We start from the raw sequence: 20,380 nt of genomic DNA, 5'->3' as shown, positions 1-20,380 counted from the left end.
TCTCCTGTTAGACCTAGGAGTGAAAACATATGGTATCTGTCCTTCTCTGTCTGACTTTTTTCGCTTAGAATAACACCCTCGAGTTCTTCAGACATTTTAAAATCCTTTGTGATTTCTTTGATTCATTGGTTGTTGAAGGATGAGTTATTTTATTTCCACGTATTTGTGAATTTTCCTGTTTTCTCTCAGCTGTCAATTTCCAATTTTATTTTATTGTGGTCAGAAAAGATACTTTGCATGATTTAATCTTAAGTTTGTTAAGCCTGGTTTTGTGGTTTGGTATGTGGTCTAACCTGGAGAATGTCCCACATGTGCTTGAGAAGATTGTGTGTTCTATTGTCATTGGGTGTGTTATTCTGTGTATGCCTGTAAGGTCCATTGGGTCTGTAGTGTTGTTCACATCCTCTGATAGTCTGTCTTGGTGTTCTGTCCATAAATGAAAGTAGGGACAGTGAAATTCATCAGTGTTGGTGTCATATATTTAAGAGCTCATATGTTAAGTGCATGTGTGTTTTGAATTGTCCTATCTTCCTGATGCGCTGATTCTTTTCTCATCATAGAATGACTTTGTCTCTTGTGACTTTTTTTTCTGAAGGTCTATTTTATCTGATAGAAGTATAGCCACCCTTATACTCTTTAGGTTCCCATTTGCATGGAATATATTTTTCCACTTTTTCATTTTTATTTTTTATTACTTTTTAAATGTTTATTTATTTTGAGAGTGAGCGAGCTGAGGAGAGAGAGAGAGAGAGAGAGAGAGAGAGAGGGAGAGAGAGAGAATCCTATGAACCATGAGATTATGACCTGAGCAGAAACCAAGAAGAGTTGGATGCTTAAATGACTGGGTCACCTAGGCACTCTTCCACCCTTTCACTTTTAAGCTACATATATCCTTAGAAATTAAGTGAGATTCTTGTAGACAGCATATAGTTTGAGGGTATATGTGTGGGGAGACAGGCAATAAATTGTGCAGTATGTCAGAAAACAATCAGTCTTATGGAAAAAAGATAGAATGGCAAAAGAGGGATGAGGTGAGGGGATGGTGAGAAGCTGTGGGGACCGAAGCAAGGACTGGTGTTGATTCTCAGTGATAAGAGCCGCTATTGCAAAGTCTTGAGCAGAATAAGGACAAGATCTAACTATTGTTTTAAAAGCATCCTCTGCTGGGTGCCTGAGGGGCTCAGTTGGTTAAACACCTTACTCTTGATTTCCCCTCCGGTCATGATTTCACGGTTCATGGGTTCATATGCCCTCTTTCTCAAAATATTTTTCTTATTTTTCAGAAAACGGAAACATTTAATCCTTTTCCCACGAATTCGAACGTGCTTTATCCTCAAAGCACCGTTGGATATGCGTGCGTATGTACTTAACGATTTGTTCCACAAACCGGTCATTAAACCGTTGACATGGGAGATGGGAGCAAAGGATCATGGGAGAAAAGGACGCAGAGAAAGTCACACCTCCGAATAGACCCGCGTTAGGGATTATTAGCCAGGATTAGACCCGCCCCGCTCCTAGTTCCCGCCCCCCCCATTCCTACTGCGACGGAGAGCCCTTCCCGCCCCCCCACCCCTCCGACTGAGAACACGTGACCTGCGGCCCGCCTGGGACAGCCAGCAGCACCCGGGCGGAGGCGAGGTGAGCGGCTTCTCGGGTGTCCCACATGGGGAAGTGAGACAGAGACAGGCAGGTGCTCGCACGAGGACACAGTGGGATCTTTCTAAGAACATGCAGTCTGACCTCCAGAGCCTCTCTCTCTCAAAATAAATAAATACACTAAAAAGGAATGGATCCTCTGCTGACTGTATCCAACCCGGATGAGAGAGGCAAGGGCCGAAGCAGGGAGACCAGCGAGGAGCTCATTTGCAGCGATTCAGGAAAGAGGATGGTGGGTGGATTCAGGTAGTGGAGAGGAGAGACAGGGTCGGTTTCTGGATACATTTTAAGGGAGAGTTAACACAGTTTCCTGATAGAAAGGATGTGAGATGACAGAAGAGAGGAGTCAGAGATGCCTCCTAGATTTTTTTGGCTCGAACACCTGGAGGAATGAAGTTCCCATGAACTGAAACGGAGAGGGCTGGGGAGCAGGTTTTGTGTGTGGGTGTTGGGCAGGGTGAGTAGGTTAGTTTTTGAAATGCTAACTCCGAGATACTATTGTGCGCCCACGTGGGGCTACTGAGTGAGCAGTTAGATATAATATCTTAGGGAGAGGTCCCAGTTGGGGAAAAATATTTAGGGGTCGTTGGGCTGACAATGTTAATTAAGGTCCCTGAACTGAACAAGAGCATCCAATAGACTATGTGGTGGTTAAAAGCAAGGGAGCTTGAGCCAGAATGACTGGGTTCAGATCTCAGCCAGCCACTTACCAGCTGTGTGACCTTGGGCAAGCCACCCAACCTTTCTGTGCCCGAATTTCCTCATTTGTGAAGGAGGATAATTGCAACCTGCATCTCCTGTGGTTGTTTTTAGTGCATACGTGTTGTTAGTTCGCCTGGCACACAGTAAACTCTCAGTACGTGGTAACTGGTTGTTCTTTCTTTTTTTAAATTTTTATTTTTAATGCTTTTTTCGAGAGAGCAAGTGCGCACGCGCACGCACGCGCAAGCCGGGGAGGGGCAGAGAGACCGGGAGACACAGAATCGGAAGTAGGCTCCAGACTGAGCTGCCAGCACAGAGCTGGATGCGGGCTGGAACCCACAAACCATAAAATCATGATCTGAGCCGAAGTTAGATGCTTAACCGACTGAGCCACCTAGGCTCCCCATCTTTATGCAACAGATATGAATTTCTTCTGATGCTAGAATGTTACCAGTTTTTTTTTTTTAAACTTTGGAAATGATTTTAATCTTAAAGAAAATCTGCAGATACAGGGCAAAGATTTTTTTTTCCAACAACATCTGTGAATAAGTTGCTGACACGTTGCTTTATCACACCCAAATATTTTCATTGCTTACAAATAAAGACTTGCTTCTGAATGGCCACAATACCATTCCAATCAGGAAGTTCACACTGACATGTTACTATTATTTCCAGGTTCCCAATAAGTTTTGCCAACTGTCCCAAAAAAGTCTTATAGAAAAAGCATCCATGGGGTGCCTGAGTGGCTCAGTCTGCTAAGCATCTGACTTCAGCTCAGTTGATGATCTCACAGTTCGTGGGTTCGAGCCCCGCGTTGGGCTCTGGGCTGAATGCTTGCTCAGAGCCTGGAGCCTGCTCAGATTCTGTGTCTCCTTCTCTTTCTGACCCTCCCTGCTCATGCTCTATTTCACTCTATCTCTCAAAAAATAAATAAATGTAAAAAGAAAAAGAAAAAAAAAGCATCCAATTTCAATTACTTGCTGTGTCTCTTTCATTTCCTTTAATATAGAACAATTCCACTTTCCTTTATGACCCTGACACTTTTGAAAGGCATAGAAAGTAAAATTCTCTCATTCCGGATGTTTCTGATACTTTCTCATTATTAAAATCAGGTTTTGCATCTCTGCAAAGAGATATCCAGAAGCAATGCTGAGTTCTCATTGCATCCAATCAGGAAGCAAACAATTTCAATTTGTCTCACTGGTGGTGATGTTTGCTTTGATTCTTTGGTTAGGATGTCGGGCATGCGTTTTTATGTAAAGCGCCTCCCACCACACTCTGTCATTAATAAGTATGTTGCTTAAATTCTTTTTCCTAACTCCGATTACAGTCAGTCTAAGCTCTTGCCGCCAGCAAGGTTGGAGAGAGTTAACAGTAGCTATTTTCTTGGGTAAGGGCTTCGGCTCTTGGAACCAGATCTTACCTGGCCTGTATCTGGCTCTGTGTCCTCAGATCCGGACACCTCCAAGGGCATTGTTTCCTAGCAGGGTGCATTTTTCCACAGCTCACTGGATTCACCACCCACTCAGTGGAAGAGTCCCTTGTTTGGGTCTCTCCACAGCCATATCCTCCTTCCAGCCTTGCTGACAACCGGCCCCAACCCAGTTCTGCCCGGTAGTGGGTTTCCTGGTACCTAGCTAGGCCCTGCTCCAGCCTCAGGACCTGGGTCTTCATTGGACCACATCAGTTATGGAGCCCCACCTCCTGGCCAGTGATTGGTTGAGTAATTGGTCGAAGCTGGGGCAAACATCAAGATTTTGACCAATCGGATGTGAAACGAAGTCTATGGGAGGCTTGGGGTAGGGTGTGTGTGTGGGGCGGGGGATTTGCTAGCTGATGGTCTCTGTACACAGTGGATTTAGTAAGAAACCTTCTACATGAAGGGGTCTAATACTAATTATTATTAAAGGATCATAGAGACTATCAGCAGGAGATTCAGAGTTTTAGGTTCTGAAAACCAGTTACATATCCCACTGTAGGGATTTGCCTTTACGTGACTTTTTTGCTTCTTTCTGCCAAGTCTGAAATTGGTTCCAGGCAGGAATCTGGGGGGAAATGAGGTTTCCAAGTGGTTTTCATGTGGTTTTCTCTCTTCCCACATTTGGAGGAAGTGTTGGAAATTTGTAGGAATAAGACACATCGAGATTTGGTGTTTGTGTGGTCGAAAGAATTGGTGTTTTATGTGGTCGGATGCATTAGATAGTTATCCCTCAGAGTCAAATTGATGTTCAAAAAGGAAAAGGAAATAAAAGTAACTTTGTACAATATTCTCACATTATTGTAACCTTCTTATCTTTTTAAAATAGATTTATTGAGATATAACTCACCTAGCATAAAATTCACCCATTTAAAGTGTAAATAAAATTCAGTGGTTTTGAGTAGAGTCAGAGTTGAGATGCATTGAATTTTGCAAAGCATATGTAGACTTTTTCCATGTAGTTATAGAACGTGGCTGTTGGTATCACTGCAGAGCTCTGTAGTCCTGTTTTTCCCAGGGCTTTTTTGGTGACCAAGTTAGGCAGCAGATAAATGTAACACATCTGTCTCAAGAGAGGTTGTCATTGCAGAAGTAGAGTATAAATGCACCTAAGAGTTTCAAAAGCTGAGACCCAGATGAAAGATGTGCAAGTTTGGAAAAACACAGTTTCCTCTAGAGGCAGTCCCTCTCTGCCTCCCAGTTGCTCCCATCTACTCCCATCCACTTCCATCTGCTTCTGCACATCTCTGAGACTAAGCAGCATTGCCCCATCTGTGGTAGAGAGGAGAGAAACTGAAGGAAACTGACACTGGAGGCCCCTGAGAAGGTGTCGCAGACTATAATTTGGAATGCTCTTTTGTCCAGCAAGAGAGCGGACACAGAATTGAATACCAGAGAGGCTAATGTTTGGGAAGTGACAAGAACCCCAAGCAGAGGTTTCCTCTCTGTATTTATTGAGCACCCAAGATCTTAAACAGGTGGTGAATGTGAAGAAAATAATCAGATAGTAATCATTAACTTGTGTGTGTAAGAAGCAAAGAGTCTGGGGGCAAGTGGCATTTGGAGTTGTGATCAGAGCACAATAATATATTGGTACCATATCGAAAGTAGTTTCCTGCAGGTGATATAACAAGTTACTCATGATCCCATTATAATATCTTGCTAACTAACATTGGATCCTCCTGCCCTGTGGCGGCGGCTTTCAGCCTTAAGCTTTTTTTTTTTTTTTAAACTCATTTATGTAAGTATAAGGAATTCTTGAATCTATTTCCCCCAAAGAAGGTCCTGCAACTTGATCCTCCTGGAAATCTGAGGTCCAGTTTGGTGGGATTGAGAGTCGGGACTTGTGTCTTCCTTTTTGGTGACATGACTTGTGGAATTCCTGCCCCCAGTCTGACCTGGCAATAGAACAGAACTGGGTATATGCTCTGTCTGGGTGGAGAGGACCCGAGACCACCCTGTAGAGCTTCCTGGGGTTCCAGAGTACCCAGACTTTCCAATGTGCATAGAGCTGAAAGTGAGGGGGTGTAGGGAAGCCCCAAGATCAGGAAGGAGTTAATTCCAGGGCCACTTGTGTGGATCTGTAGTTAAACGCAGCACAGGGTGATGGACATGCTAGCAGATGCTTGCATAGACAGAGTCAACTTAGACACTACTGGGGATGGAGAGATTGGGGGAGCACTGATTTGACTGAGGATAACCTGAATGTCAAGGTTAAGTCCCTGGAAATCGTGCTTAAAATAGAAATTATGTTAAATCATTCCACACTTGGAATGGTAGCTTGAGAGTTGCATCAGAGTTTGGTTGCATTAGGCAAATCATGTCACCTACTTTTCCAAGACACAACTTCCCTATTTGTCAACAGGGGTTGGAGAAGAAGGGCTGTAATAGGCATATCAAGAGCTTTGCCAGCTCAGCTTGACCAGGATGCAGAAGTGTCAGCGCCTCTCAGGTGTTTCACTGTCCAGTTGTGAATATTTTTCTTATATGTCACTCTCTTTGCAGTCTTTTGCCCCCATGTCCAGTAAGACTGTGAGAATCACTGGTATAGCAGAAGGTGACAGGGGAGAAGGGAGACATTCTTAGCACCTGCAGAAATCATATGAAAATGCAAAAAGAAAAAATGTATACAATCATGCCATCATGGTAAATGTAAACATTTTGTCCCACTTCCCTTTCCAATCCATGCCTACAGAAGTATCCCTTTCGTACCAGAGCCTGAAGTCTGCACTGTGGCAGCCAGTTTTCCAGACCCAATGACTCTAAAAACATCTCTTCAGCTCTGACCCTTTTCTTGAACTCCAAACGTATATGTTCATTTGCCTACTCAACAGCGGCACAAGGATGATGAACAAACATATTTAACATGTTCAAAACTTAACCCTTAGTTCCCACCACCAAACCTGATCTTCTGCCTGTCTCCTCCATCTCATCCATTGCTCCGCCTGGCCAGGAAGCCATCACCAACGACTTCCTCTCCATCACATTCCACATTCAGTCTTCAAACATGTCTGTCCCATCATTTCTATCTTGAAGTACCCCTCACATTAGTCAATTTCTCTTCATCTCCATTGGCACCACCATAGCTCCAGCCACCCTCATTGCCCCTGGTTTGCTGCAATAACCTCGCATCTGAATTTTCTGGTGACATGCTTTCCTCTAATCTACTTACCCCCCAGGCAGGAGTCATGGTGATTTCTTAAAAGTGTGTATCTGATCTTGTAATTTGCTCTGGGTATTAAAGCTCTCTAACGTCTTTCTAGTTTTCTTTGAGTGAAATCCAAACTCCCCACCGTGGCCAAGAGCCCTGTGTGTGTCTCCTGCCCATTTCTTGCCCACTGCTCTCTAGTTCCAGCCCTATGGCCCCCTCCCTCTTCCTTGAAGGATCCAAATTCCTTCACACCTTAGGTCTTGGCACCATGGGTTCCTGTAACAGGAGTGTATTTCCCCAGGCTCTTGCAACTTTCAGATATCAGCTCAAATAGTCCCTTTGCAGAAAGGCTTTCTCTGTTATTCTTTCTAGATAACTACCACTTAAGTCCTGGTTCCTGTAGAGATCTGTGTGACTGTAATCTGCAGTGTCGTGTGCACTCTTTATTTTCTTCAGAACGCATATCCCATTCTTTCTTTCCTTCCTACCTTCTCCCTCCCTCCCTTCCTCCTATCTTCCCTCCCTCCTCTCTTTACCTCATCAGGCGGTAAACCCCACAAGGAAAGGGACCATCCCTTCCAATGCTCACCACTGTTTTCTCTGTGTCTACACAGTACCTGTTACACAGTATAAACTCAGTAATATTTGCGGAACAAATGGAGACATGACCTTCTTTCCCATGAACAATTATTTGTGTGGAAGCCGTGGGCTTGCTCAGGACATGAGCTCTGTCCTAAAGGGATGAGGAACCTTCATGTCCAAGTTCAGTCTTTTGACTGGTTCATTTTCCCCCTAGTGTCAAGATATGGGACATCTGGAGGAATCACTATTTCCTTCTTGAGGTATGACCTAGGGAGTGAGGAACTATCTGAAGTTTTTTCTTAATGTGTATTTTTTAATTGAAGGCTAGTTGATACCTAAAATTCTTGAGCAAAAGTTTAAAAAAGACTACTTTCATGTCTGTGTAGGGTATGGATTGGCGACTCCAGAGTGAGAATTATGAGGAGACTATTGGCGTGATCTAGGTACATGCCAGTCAGGGTCTCAGCCACCATGAAGATGAATGAGGGGGAAGGAGCAGAAGTCATGAGACTTGGACACTTATAGCATCTAGGACACAAAATATGAGGTGGCAAGTCCCTGTTGTCCTTGCTCAACCCAAAGAAAGTGTCACCCTAAATTTTGCTGCCTGGGCACTTTGCCAGCCTCATCCTTGTGCTAGCCCCATTTCTAGAGGGGGAGGTGAGAGGGAAAGACCAGGACATCCTAAGTCTTCCTGCGGAGGATGGGATGGGGATGTTGAAGTGGAAACTGCTCTACTGTGAGTAGAAAATGTTAAAGAGGAGATTCATGTCTGAGGGGTAATGAGCCCAACCCCCAGCCCCTCCATCTTTGTGACTACAAAGGTTCAAGGCCACAGTGAAACAAACTCACAGTAGGATGCCTATTTCCCCGGGCATATTTATACAGAGAGCCTTTCACCAAAACTTGGCTTATGCTACTTCCCCCAGATCTTCACCAGGGCCATTTTGGGGCTCAGGACCAACCCTAGATCTACTCCAGGGCTGGAAAAGTGCATGTGTTCTCCCCAACTGCCCCCCACTTGGGGGCACGGGGTGGGCTTTAATGTAGAACAGCAGGCCTGAGAGATTGGGAGGCAGAAGAATGAGGATGAATCAAGGTGTCTCCATCTGTCCAAAGACAGTAGGTGGTGTGGCTCCCTAGAAAGCAGAGCTGGGTCTGAATCCAAGAGTTTTGGTTTCACCACTTGTTATCTGAGTGACACTGAGTAGGTTCCTTCAGATTCTTCACCTGCAAAATGGAGAATGGTATCCACCTTGTGATTGGTATGAGGATGAAATAAGATACCGCATGTGAAGTGCTAGAGCCACGGTGACACCCACCAACCGTGCTTTCCTCCTAATATGGATTTGTAAGTGTCCTAATAGGAAGGGGACTTGGGGGCTCTTTGGGTATTGTCCTTCTAATATTTTCTTTTGAATCTAAAGTATGTAGAAGTGCACCTGTCATAATTTTTGCTTTATGACTCTCTCATCATTGATCCATGCATGACCTCTTTTATTAATCTACTTATCCATCCATCCATCCATCCATCCATCTTCTCTCCCTCCTTCCTTTCCTTCCAATAATCAGCCCATCAGTGTACCTATTTACTTACATATTTGTTTATCAATCTTATATTGTTATCATCTCTATTTTTTTTGTTTATACTGATATAAATATTCTTGAAGCCAACACCTAGCATGGAAGCTAGAATCCTGATATTGACTTCCATCCAGCTATAGGTACCCACCTTTCTCATCCTTTTGCCTTCCCCCATCCTAGGCAACTACTATTTAAAATCTTTTTTTTTTTTTGCTGAGAAACTTAGAGGAAAGATCTTTATTTTGAAATTCCATGAACATTGCAAATTCTACCACTTACCTTATCCATAGTAACAATGATGACTTTCAATAGAACTTTCTTGTTCTTTCTAAATCAAGAGCAAATTCTTGTTTAAGTGACAATAACTGGAGAAATTTCAGGATATGCTCGGACCAAAACAAGTCACTTTTTTTGTTGTTGTTGTTCCCCTGAGCTAGGACTATGTATAAGGCACAGGCTACATACAGAGAAGTAGAAATTATGATCCACATTCTCAAAGACTTTTGCTTTGACGTAGGTTAAAATATTACACAATATCAGAGTAGTGATGTAAGGCTGTAAATAACACCCTAGCCATACATGCTGAAACGATTCTGGTAAGCTTATGAGTCATGAGATCCACCATTCTTTGAAAGCTGGCCTTCTCCCAACTTTTTTTTTAAATTTAAGTTCAAGTTAGTTAACATACAGTAGAGTCTTGGCTTCAGGAGTAGAACCCAGTGATTCATCCCTTACACGTGATTTGCCTCCCTCTCTGTTTTTATCTTAGTTTTCCTTCTCTTCCCCTATGTTCAACTGCTGTATTTCTCAAATTCCACCTATGAGTGAAATAATATATCTGTCTTTCTCTGCCTGACTTATTTTGCTGAGCATAATACCCTCTAGTTCCATACTACTTTTTAAAATCTTGAGCTCATGGTTCTTTTATGAAACAAAGAAACAAGCAAGCACATTTCTCATATTTGTACGTATCCCTAAAACACATCTGGTAGCTGTTTTTAGCTTCATAAAAATAATATCATGCTGTATGAAATCTTTTGGGGATTACTTCTATATTTTTTTTTGCTAAAATTTACCTATTTATTGTGTGTAGTCATAGTTTATTCACTGTTCTTGCTGTATAATATTCCATTCTGGGATTGTACTAAATTATTTGCCTATTGTTCTGTAGATGTAGATTTGGATTGTTCTCAGGGTTTTAAAATTTTAAATCGTGCTACCACTTATATATTTGAATATATCTCCTGGAGCACATGTGCAGGAGTTTCTTTGGGTTTATATAACTCAAGGGTGTTAAGGGCAGGTTATGGGGTATGTGAATGTTCAAGTTCAGATTTTTCAAACTGTTTTCCAAAGTAGCTCTACCGGTTTACATACCCATTAGGAACGCGAGAAAGACCCAGTTGCTTCTTTACTTTTCCTATTTGAATAGGGAAAAATGGCATCTCAGTGTGGTTTTGCTTTGGCTTTTCCTGATTACTAATGAGATTGGCCATCTCTTCATAAGTTTATTGGCGTAAGTGGTTCTCCTTTAATACTATTTTGATGATACTGGGGGGCCTGGATGGCTCAGTTGGTTAAGCTTCCAAATCTTTTTTTTTATGTTTATTTTTGAGAGACAGAGATAGAGTGTGAGTTGGGGAGGGGCAGAGAGAGAGGGAGACAGAATCAGAAGCAGGCTCCAGGCTCTGAGCTGTTAGCTCAGAGCCTGACGTGGGGCTCGAACTCATGGACTGCCAGATCGTGACCTGAGCTGAGGTCGGAGGCTTAACCAACTGAGCCACCCACTCATCCCATGAAGCTTCCAACTCCTGATTTTGGCTCATGGTTCATGGGATTGAGCCCCGTGTTGGGCTCTGTGCTGACATCTTAGAGCCTGCTTGGGATTCTCTCCCTCTCTTGATCTCTCCTCCTCCCCTACCCTACTCATGCATGCTTGCTCGCTCTCTCTCTCTCTCTCTCTCTCTCTCAAAATAAATAAATAAATAAGTTTTATAAGCAATACTGTTTTAATGATGGAGCTGTAAAGGTCTCAGGGCAGTTTGGGTGCCCACCGTGGGCTTTCCTTGAGGAGTCCGGGAGGGGCCTTCCGAACCACAGGTATTGTGTTCCTCCCTGGGTAGGAGCCTGTTTTGCCTCTGCTGGATTTCTTGCTCAGGGTCACGAACTTCTTGCCCAGAATTTCCAGAGAAGCTCCCTTCCTTCATTGGATGTGAGAGTCTGCCTCTCACCACTGACTCTCGGTCCAGGCTCTCACCTCCTGTGGGGACTGGAGCAGACGGAGGAGGGCAGCCAGCCCTGGACGGGTCTCAGAAGGCAGATGAGGTGGGAGAGGCTTTCATAGTGGCTACAGACATCCTGGCCAGTGCCTCTCCTGGGTCAGTGCTCCTAAAGAAAACAGGAAGGCATGAGGATCCTACGTCACTGAGGAGGGGCTTGTGCCTGTGACCTGCAGAGGAAGCAGGGAGCTGGGGCAAAGCCCTTGTTCTCCAACTTCTCCTCGGACACTACCTCGAGAGTGTTCTCTCCAGACTAACTCTCCCTCCTGAAGTGCTCCCCCTGCCCACACCAGGGGACCCTGCATCTTTGTGCATCTTCAGACTGGAGCTGTGAGGGGCAGAGGGGAAGGTTGAAGGGACTGCAGTATGACTCTTAGGGACCGTTGGGATTCAACAGGCCTTCAAGCTAGGTATGCAGGGGGAATGCAGTGTGGCTTCTCCTACAGTGACCCCTGTTGCCCTAGAGTATTCCCCACCAACTCCCAGAAGCCCAACCTCTGTTTGAGGCCCCCCTTACTTGGAAGGGACTCTCCTCTTGAGGACATAGAAGATGCAAAGTACAGTCAGGGGAAACAACTTCCAGCCAAGCAGGATGAGGGTCCCGAAGAGGGAGTTGAATGCTCTCATATCTGGTGACGGAAAGGTATCAGGATGAACTTGGCTTCCTGGTCCCACCACTCAACCCTTGGACAGGCTCAGCCTCACCCCAGACTCTGGTACCAAGACTATACCTTGGACTGATGGAATCACTTCACCTTTCTGAGCCTCAATTTCCTAATCTTTAAATTGAGGATTATAACATGGACCTTAGAACATTTCTGGATCGAATGAGAACACTCAGACCAAGTTCCTGGTAGGCTCTGAGGACTTGTTGAATCTGAACAGCTTTCGAGAGAGTGGGTGGAAATGAGGGAAGATATTCACATGAACTTACTAATTCATGGGAAGATCTAGTGAAACGGGTGTGTGGTCTGGGTCCAGCTGCGTGGTGAAAGCGGGCCTTCCCGCTGTTCAGTGCCCACGGCAGCCCACTCTGAAGAGGTTGTCGTAATCGCTGTCCCATTTTATAGATGAAGAAACTGAGTTACAGAAAGGTGATATGACTTCCTCAAGGTCACACCCGACAGACATGGCATGTGAACCCGGCCTTTCTGTGGCCGGGTGGGAATCTCTGCCTGCTTGGTCTTTCCACTCCCACTCACCCACAGACGCTGGCTCTGCTCTGTGCCCCCTCAGCTGCGTACTGGCCTGGGTCAGCAGCCGGGCCTCACACCACACCTGGCAGGTGAACAGCGCTTTGTCCCCTGAGGTGTAAACCAGGATATGACTGTCTTGGTTGAACGTGCCATCTGTGTTCTTGTCCAGGGCAGAAGTGTCGCAGGTCTTAATGGATCTGTTGGTCTCCAGCCAGGTGATTTGTATGACCTCAGGGTAAAACCTTTGCATGTGGCAGGTGAGGATGGCCAACTGGAGGCCTGGGACACGGTGTGCTGATACAGTCACTGTGGGTGTAACTGAAACAATAGCACTGCTTCATTACTTCCGTCCTTCATGCAAAAGATGCTCAAGGAGCATCCTTATCTTTCTAGGCACTGCCCTTGGCTCTTGGGATATGGCCATGAAGCAAGGCAGACATAGTCCCTGCCTCACGGAGCTCTTGCTCTGGTCGGCTGTGGGGGGAGGGGGGTAGATTAGGGAAGAAAAAGCAGTCACATGACCCTCAGAGGGGTTCGAAAAGCCTACACGGGGCAGGGGTCACCTGGCCTGGGCTGGAAGTGGGACAGGTTAGGGAAGAGTCTGTGGGAGAAGTGACAATATGAAAGATGAATAGGACTGAACTATGTGTGGCAGATTGTATTTCCCCATAATGGCCACAGCAAGTTCCCAGATGTCTTCTAGCATCTTGCCACTCCACACCAGAAGAGGAGTCTACTCTTTTTAAAAGTTTATTTATTTATTTATTTAGGGAGAGAGAGAGAAAGCAAGCCTGAGAGTGTGTGGGGGTGGGCAGAGGGAGAGGCAGACAGAGAAAAAATCCCAAGCACTGACAGCAGATGTGGGGCTTGAACTCACAAACCATGAGATCATGACCTGTGCTGAAGACAGATGCCTAACTGACTGAGCCAGCCAGGCACCCCAGAGAGATGTAACATTTGTAGTATCCTCGGGGTTCTGTTTCATGCAACTATTTAAGTCTGTGGTGAATAATTTTAGATGTAAACTTTATGTTTATTTTTTAAAAATTTTTAATGTTTATTTTTGAGAGAGAAAGAGAGACAGAGGATGAGCAGGGGAGGGGCAGAGAGAGAGGGAGACACAGAATCTGAGCTGTCAGCACCAAGTCCGATGTGGGGCCCGAACTCATGATCTGCGAGTTCACGATCTGAGCTGAAGTCGGACACTTAACTGACTGAGCCACCCAGGTGCCCCTAGATGTTAACTTTAAAAATATATGATATGGATGCCTGAGTGGCTCAGTCAGTTACATGTCCAGTTCTTGGTTCCGCTTAGGTCATGATCTCACGGTTTATGAGTTCGAGCCCCACGTTGGACTCTGTGTTGCTGGTGTAGAGCCTGCTTAGGGTTCTCTCTCTCTCCCTCTCTCTCTCTGTCCTTTCCCCACTCATTTGCACACACTCTCACTCAAAATAAATAAGTAAACTTAAAAAAATATATGATGAACTACATACTTCTTCACAGTTATCTCAAAAAGATTTGAAGACTGCTGAGGAATGTCCTGATAAGGGTTTTATTTTGTTTTATTTTTGCGAGAGCAGTGGTGAGGCACCAAAGGGCTTTAAGCAAAGGAAGGACAGGATCTGGCTTCCTTTATAAAATGCCCTTGGCCACTGGGGATTGAGGGGACGGACTGTCAAGGGTAATGGTGAGTATGAGAAAAGAGGCTGTGGTGTCCAGGTAAGAGATGATGTTGCCTTGAACTTGGAGATGAATGTGGGCAGTGGCAGCAGAAAGCAATGGATGGAGTCAGAGAGATGTGAGAAGTGAATTTGATAGAACTTGCTGATGGGTTGGATGGGTTTTCTGGCTTTGACATCTGGGTTGATGGAGTGCCTCTTTATTGATATGGAGAAGGAGAGGGGATCTGGAGAAACCACAGACAGCAGCACAATGCCATCTCCCAGCTGACTATGACCAAAGCATCTTCCTTGGGGAAGGTGGGACACTGCCTTGCTCTGGTATCTCTGCCTGGGGACTTCTTACAGGAGGGAGGTTTGACATGGTCATCCAGAGAGGTGGAGTACTGGGTTCACATCCCAGCTCATGAACTTAAGAGCCACATAGATCTTGGACAAGTCATTTTACTTCTCTGGGCCTTCATGTCCTCATCTGCACTAGGCAAGGACACATCACTTCTTTGGGATGCTCTAGGTGGAGGCTGGAGTTCCATTTCCAGGCTGGAACCGTCTCATGGTACCTCAGTTAAGTGAGGCCAGACTACTATTTAGGGAAGGAGGCATTTCAGAAATGAGCTCAGCTCTTTACGTTGGTACCACAATTTGCCTCCAGTGGGGGTGGTTTGTTGTGGAGATTGTGATGCTGTTAGTGGGTTTTCTCTTTACTTTTCTTTGGCTGGAGCACATAGAGAAGGACATCTGGGGCTCTGGAGCCCTGGGATGCATGTGCTCCCTGCAGGAAGTGAGGTCTGCCCTCTAAGGTCGCTGGAGGGTGGTGGCAGAGGAGAGCGCAGACCCACTGGGGGAGGCCATGGCCATGGCCATTGGAGCAGCGAGGGTGATGATTTCCTTCACCTCTCCTTCCGTATTTCTGCAAAGTCTGATTCAACACTTGGTAATGGCTTTGTTTTTATGGTCAGGGCAAGGTGTAGTCTTGCCTGCACTCTCCCCTCCTCTGATGCTAGGGTAAGTTTAAGAAGCGTGTTTCAAATGTAGTGACCAGCAGCAAAGTGGTGGCGGCGTGGTGGTTAGCAATGCAAGAGGGAGAAACTTCCTTGCTGTGGCTTGAAGCCCTGTGTGGTCTGGTCCCTGCTTCTGTCTCTCCAGCCTCTTCTCTCTTCCCCGTACCCTTGTTTTCACTAAGCCCCAGTCACATGGGCCTCCTCCCTGCCGTTCACGATGTCTCTTTCCCCACTCCCATCACAGGGCCTTGGCACACCTCTTTCTTCTGCCTGGAAAACACTCCCCGTTTTGCTTGGCCGACCCCTTTTCATCTTTCATGCCACAGCTCAACCATCGCTTCTCCAAGAAGGCATTTCCTGAGTAAGGTAGACTTCTCCTGTTTTCATCTCTTAACGGTTAGGTCTTTCCCCCCTTAGCACAGGTTACAAGTTAGAGCTGGATAGTGTTTGCATCTTGTTGATGGGACTTAGGGGATTGTGAGGCAGAACTAGGTCTGTTCTGTTTACCATGGGATCCCCAGCACCTCAAATAATGCTACCACGTAGCAGATGTTCAGTAGATACTTGCCAAATGGAATGAATGAACCTTTACCTCCCAGATACAATAGGGCGAAGGGAGCTCTGAAAGAGAAGGACCCGATGATAGCATCATGTAAGGAGGATGATCGTATGAGATAGAGACCCTTGTACCCGTCCCACGAGGGGTTTGCTGAAGAATAAATAGGAAGATGCAGGTGAAGTGGACCAAACGGGGAGCATGACACAGTCACCAATGGCTGGTCATTTGGGGGGGAACCCTTACCTTGGAGGAATTTGGAGATGTTCACATGCCTACTGAGGGGGCTGGGCAGTGTACTGTGAGCCACTTGGCAGGTGACCTGGGAGTGGCGTGAGGATAAGTCAAGGGTCACCAGGGCCGTGCTGACGATGGTGTAGGATGAAGTATCTTCAGGCAGGAAGATGAAGGTCTGAAGGGCTTGGAGCTCCATGCCATTTTCAAACCATTTCAGATATATATTTTTGGGAAAGAAGCCAGTTGAAGTGCAGGTGAGGTTTGCTGTCTGGCCTGGGCCGACCCTGCTGGAGGGGCCAGAAACCTCTGGAAGAGAGGGCTTCACTTTGAGCAAGGCAATGTTGAGAGAGAAGAGTGAGAAACAAAGATGGTGAGTTACTTTCTAGTGTGATACTGGCCCTTAGGTTCATCCAACTAGACTTACTCCGATCTCTCCTCTCCAGTTTTCTCTTCTGCTTACGTTTTATTATGGCACTTCTTAGCATAACAGCCTTGCCACTTGGCCTCCCTGACTGCTTCTCCCTCTCTCTCTGCCCCCTCCCCACTCATGCTGTCAGTCTCTCTGAAAATAAATAAAGAAACTTAAAAAAAAACCTTTAAGACACATTAAAATCCACCCTTCCAATCTGCACTCGGACACCAGACCGTGGTGATCAGAACTTGTCATTCCCCCTCCCCCTCCCTATCTCCCCTCCTTCCCAGAGTTCATTGTTTAAAAAGTCACATAAGGTAAATAATTAAAAGCAGATCCCTTGTGTCCTTTCCTGGAAAAAAACGACAGACCGACCACTTTTGACTATTTCAGTTGATCCTTTGGACACTTTTCTCTGTGTTTCTAAATAACATGTTTATATACTTATTTCTCTATTTTTCAGTTTTATACATTATGGATAGGCCTTCTACTCTAGAAGATGATGGTTCAGCTCTCTTACATCTCCCTCCACCTGCCATTCACACTTCCTTTCCTTATATCCTCCTATCATAGACACATTAAAATCATTTATCAGCATTTGTAGTTCTAGGACCAAAGGAACATTGTTCACAACAAGGCCATATAATATACCATAATTACATTTTTCTTTCTTGTACAGCTTTTTGTTTTCCCAGGAGTTTTTATCTCTCTTTTTTAAAGTTTTTATTTATTTAAGTAATTTCTTTAAAAAATTTTTTTAATGTTTTATTTATTTTTGAGAGAGAGACAGCATGAGCAGGGGAGGGTCAGATAGAGAGGGAGACACAGGATCTGAAGACAGGCTTCAGGCTCTGAGATAACGGTCAGCACAGAGCCCGACACGGGGCTCAAACCCATGAACTGTGAGATCATGATCTGGGCTGAAGTCAGACACTTAACTGACTGAGCCACCCAGGTGCCCCTTATTTAAGTAATCTCTATACCCAATGTGAAGCTCGAACTCATGACCCAGAGATCAAGAGTTGTGTGCTCTTCCCATTGAGCCGGCCAGGCACTCCTAATTGTCTCATTCTTTTCATTTGCTTAGTTTTTATGAACCTGTGACAAATTCATCCCTAGACTTTATGCCAGATAGGTATAACTCCTCCCAGTATGTCTGATACTGCCAAGTACTGTAGTGAACTTCATTTTAGGGTACACGAACACCTGGGAATGGACAAAGACTTTTCAGGAAGTTTATATGGGGTACCTGTGTGGCTCGGTCAGTTGAGTGCCTGACTCTCGGTTTGGACTCAGGTCATGATCTCATGGTTCTTAAGTTTGAGCCCCGCATTACACTCCGTGTTGACAATGTGGAGCCTGCTTGAGATTCTCTCTCTCCCTCTCTCTCTGCCCCTTCTCCACTCGAGCCATCAGTCTCTCTCAAAATAAATAAACTTAAAAAAAAACCTTTAGAATACACATTAAAAATAGAAATTACTCGAGGTGCCTGCATAGCTCATTGGTTAAGCATCTGACTTCAGCTCTGGTCATGATCTCATGGTTGATCTTGCAGTTCGAGAGTTTGATCCCCGCATTGGGTTCTTTGCTGACAGGGCGGAGCCTGCTTGGGGTAGAGTCCCTATCTATCTGCCCCTCCCCTGCTTGCACACGTGTGCGTTCTCTCTCAAATATAAAAAAAATTAAAACAATAGAAATTACTCATCACTGGACTTTAACGATTATCAGCGAATGTTTTACCTATACTTGACCATCCACTGCATTATTTTAAAGCAAATACTAGATACTCTGCTGTTTCATTAATAACTACCTCATCATGTATATCTAAGAGTTAAGAATTAGTTTTTATTATTTATTCATTTTTTAAATGTTTATTTTTAAATGTTTATTTTTGAGAGAGAGAGAGAGAGAGAGAGAGAGAGAGAGAGAGAGTGTGTGTGTGTGTGTGTGAGAGCAGGAGAGGGGGAGAGGGGCAGAGAGAGAGGGAGACACAGAATCCAAAGCAGGCTCTAGGCTCTGAGCTGTCAGTACAGAGCCCAACGTGGGGCTTGAACTCACAAACCATGAGGTCATGACCTGAGCTGAAGTTGGACACTTAACAGACTGAGCCACTTATGCACCCAAAAATTATTTTTTAACATAATCAAATTTTCATTAGTATACTTAAAATTTAATAATAATTCCATTATGTTATCTAATACTTGTCACCATTCAAATGCTCCTGCTTGTCTCACAAATATCATTTTATAATTGGTTTTGTTTGAGTGAGGATGCAAACAAGATCCATATTTATATTTTGTTGCTATGTCTTTTCTTTTTTTAGTAGGCTCCATGCCCAACATGGACCTTGAACTCACAGCCCTGAGGTCAAGAGTTCACATGCTCTACTGACGGAGCCAGCGAGGAACCCCTTGCTCTGTCCTTTAAATCTCCCTTTCTTTTTTTCTTTTTTTAAAAGATGTTTATTTATGTATTTATTTTTATTTATTTTATTTTTATTTTTATTTTAATTTAGTATTATTATTATTATTTCTCTCTCTTTTTTTAATAGTTTATTGTCAAATTGGTTTCCATATAACACCCAGTGCTTCTCCCCACAAGTGCCCCCCACCATGACCATCACCCCCTCCTCCCCTCCCCCTCCCCCTTCAGTCCATGGTTCGTCTCCAGTATTCAGTAGTCTCCCTTGATCTGTGTCCCTCACTCTTCCCCGCTCTCTTTCCCCCTTCCTCTCCCCATGATCCCCTGCCAGGTCTCCCCTGTTAGACCTATGAGTGCAAACATATGGTATCTATCCTTCTCTGTTTTTAAAGTTTATTAATGTTTGAGATAGAGATAGAGCACAAGCAGTAGAGGAGGAGAGAAAGAGGGAGACACAGAATCCAAAGCAGGCTCCAGGCTCTGAGCTGTCAGCACAGAGCCTGAAATGGGGCTTGAACTCACTAACTGTGAGATCATGACCTGAGCTGAAGACGACGCCCAGCTGACTGAGCCACCCAGGAGCGTCACTCCCATTTTTCTTGATTGGCTATATGGCTAGGAGTTTATAAATTTTACTGATTTTTTCCCCCCAAAGAACCAGCTTTTGGTTTTATTGACTTTTCTGTTAGTTTTCCATTTCCTATTTCCAATTTCTGATTTGTTCTTTATTATTTCCTCTCTTCTGGTTACTTTGGGTTTCGTTCATTCTTCTTCTAATTTTTAAGGTCGCTGAATTGAAACTTCTCTTCTGTCCTAATGCAGGCATTTTAATGCTAGAAATGTCCCCCTAAGCACAATTTTAGCTACATCCCACAAATTTGGTATGTTATACTTCATATTCATTCAGTTTAGGATGTTCTCTCTTTTTCCATTTATTTCTTCTTTGATAGTACATTATTCAGAAGTATGTTATTTTGTTTCCAAATGTCTGGGGATTTTCCAGAGATAGGTTTGTTATTATCGATATAGTTCCAATGAGAACACATTTTTATGACGCGGCTCATTTTAAATTTACTGAGACAATTTATGGCCCAAGATATGGTGCATCTTGGTAAATGTTCCGTTTGTACTTGAAAAGAATGTGTATTCTGCTGTTTTGGGCTTGAATGTTCTATAACTGTCAGCTCAAATTGTTTTTAAAATGCTGTTCAAGTCTTCTATGTACTTATTGATTTTCTGCCTACTTGTTTTATTAATTATTGGAAGAAGAGTGTTGAAATTGGAGACTTGGGTTGTGGATTTGTTTCTCTATTCTTGCTAGTCTATGAATTTTGGTGTTATGTATTTTTTTTCCATAATATTTTATTGTCAAATTGTTTTCCATACAACACCCAGTGCTCTTCCCCTCAAGTGCCCTCCACCATCACCACCACCTCTTTTCCCCCC

At 44.4% G+C, this 20,380-nt stretch overlaps 1 protein-coding gene and 1 long non-coding RNA gene across 4 annotated transcripts in view; one reads left to right on the top strand and one right to left on the bottom strand.

The window, feature by feature from the left end:
• Positions 1-1,220: 1,220 nt before the first annotated feature.
• The window catches only part of LOC115273602, a 59,197-nt gene continuing 40,037 nt past the window's right edge, over positions 1,221-20,380 (top strand). For all 3 annotated transcript variants that reach the window (XR_003900857.1, XR_003900854.1, XR_003900856.1), the window contains exon 1: positions 1,221-1,638. This is a non-coding gene — a long non-coding RNA (uncharacterized LOC115273602). The remainder of the gene's footprint in view (positions 1,639-20,380) is intronic.
• LOC115273594 (signal-regulatory protein beta-1-like) overlaps positions 11,143-20,380 on the bottom strand; it is a 29,233-nt gene continuing 19,995 nt past the window's right edge. The window contains 4 exon segments of the mRNA XM_029916701.1: positions 11,143-11,540; positions 11,949-12,060; positions 12,634-12,945; positions 16,111-16,425. Coding sequence (XP_029772561.1) covers positions 11,462-11,540; positions 11,949-12,060; positions 12,634-12,945; positions 16,111-16,425 — 818 coding nt within the window. The 3' untranslated portion in view covers positions 11,143-11,461.

This window comes from Suricata suricatta, chromosome 12 (genome assembly GCF_006229205.1).
Source record: "Suricata suricatta isolate VVHF042 chromosome 12, meerkat_22Aug2017_6uvM2_HiC, whole genome shotgun sequence".
Lineage (NCBI taxonomy): Eukaryota > Metazoa > Chordata > Mammalia > Carnivora > Herpestidae > Suricata > Suricata suricatta.
Note: the sequence above shows the minus strand (reverse complement) of the source record. Positions and strands in the feature narration are given on the sequence as shown.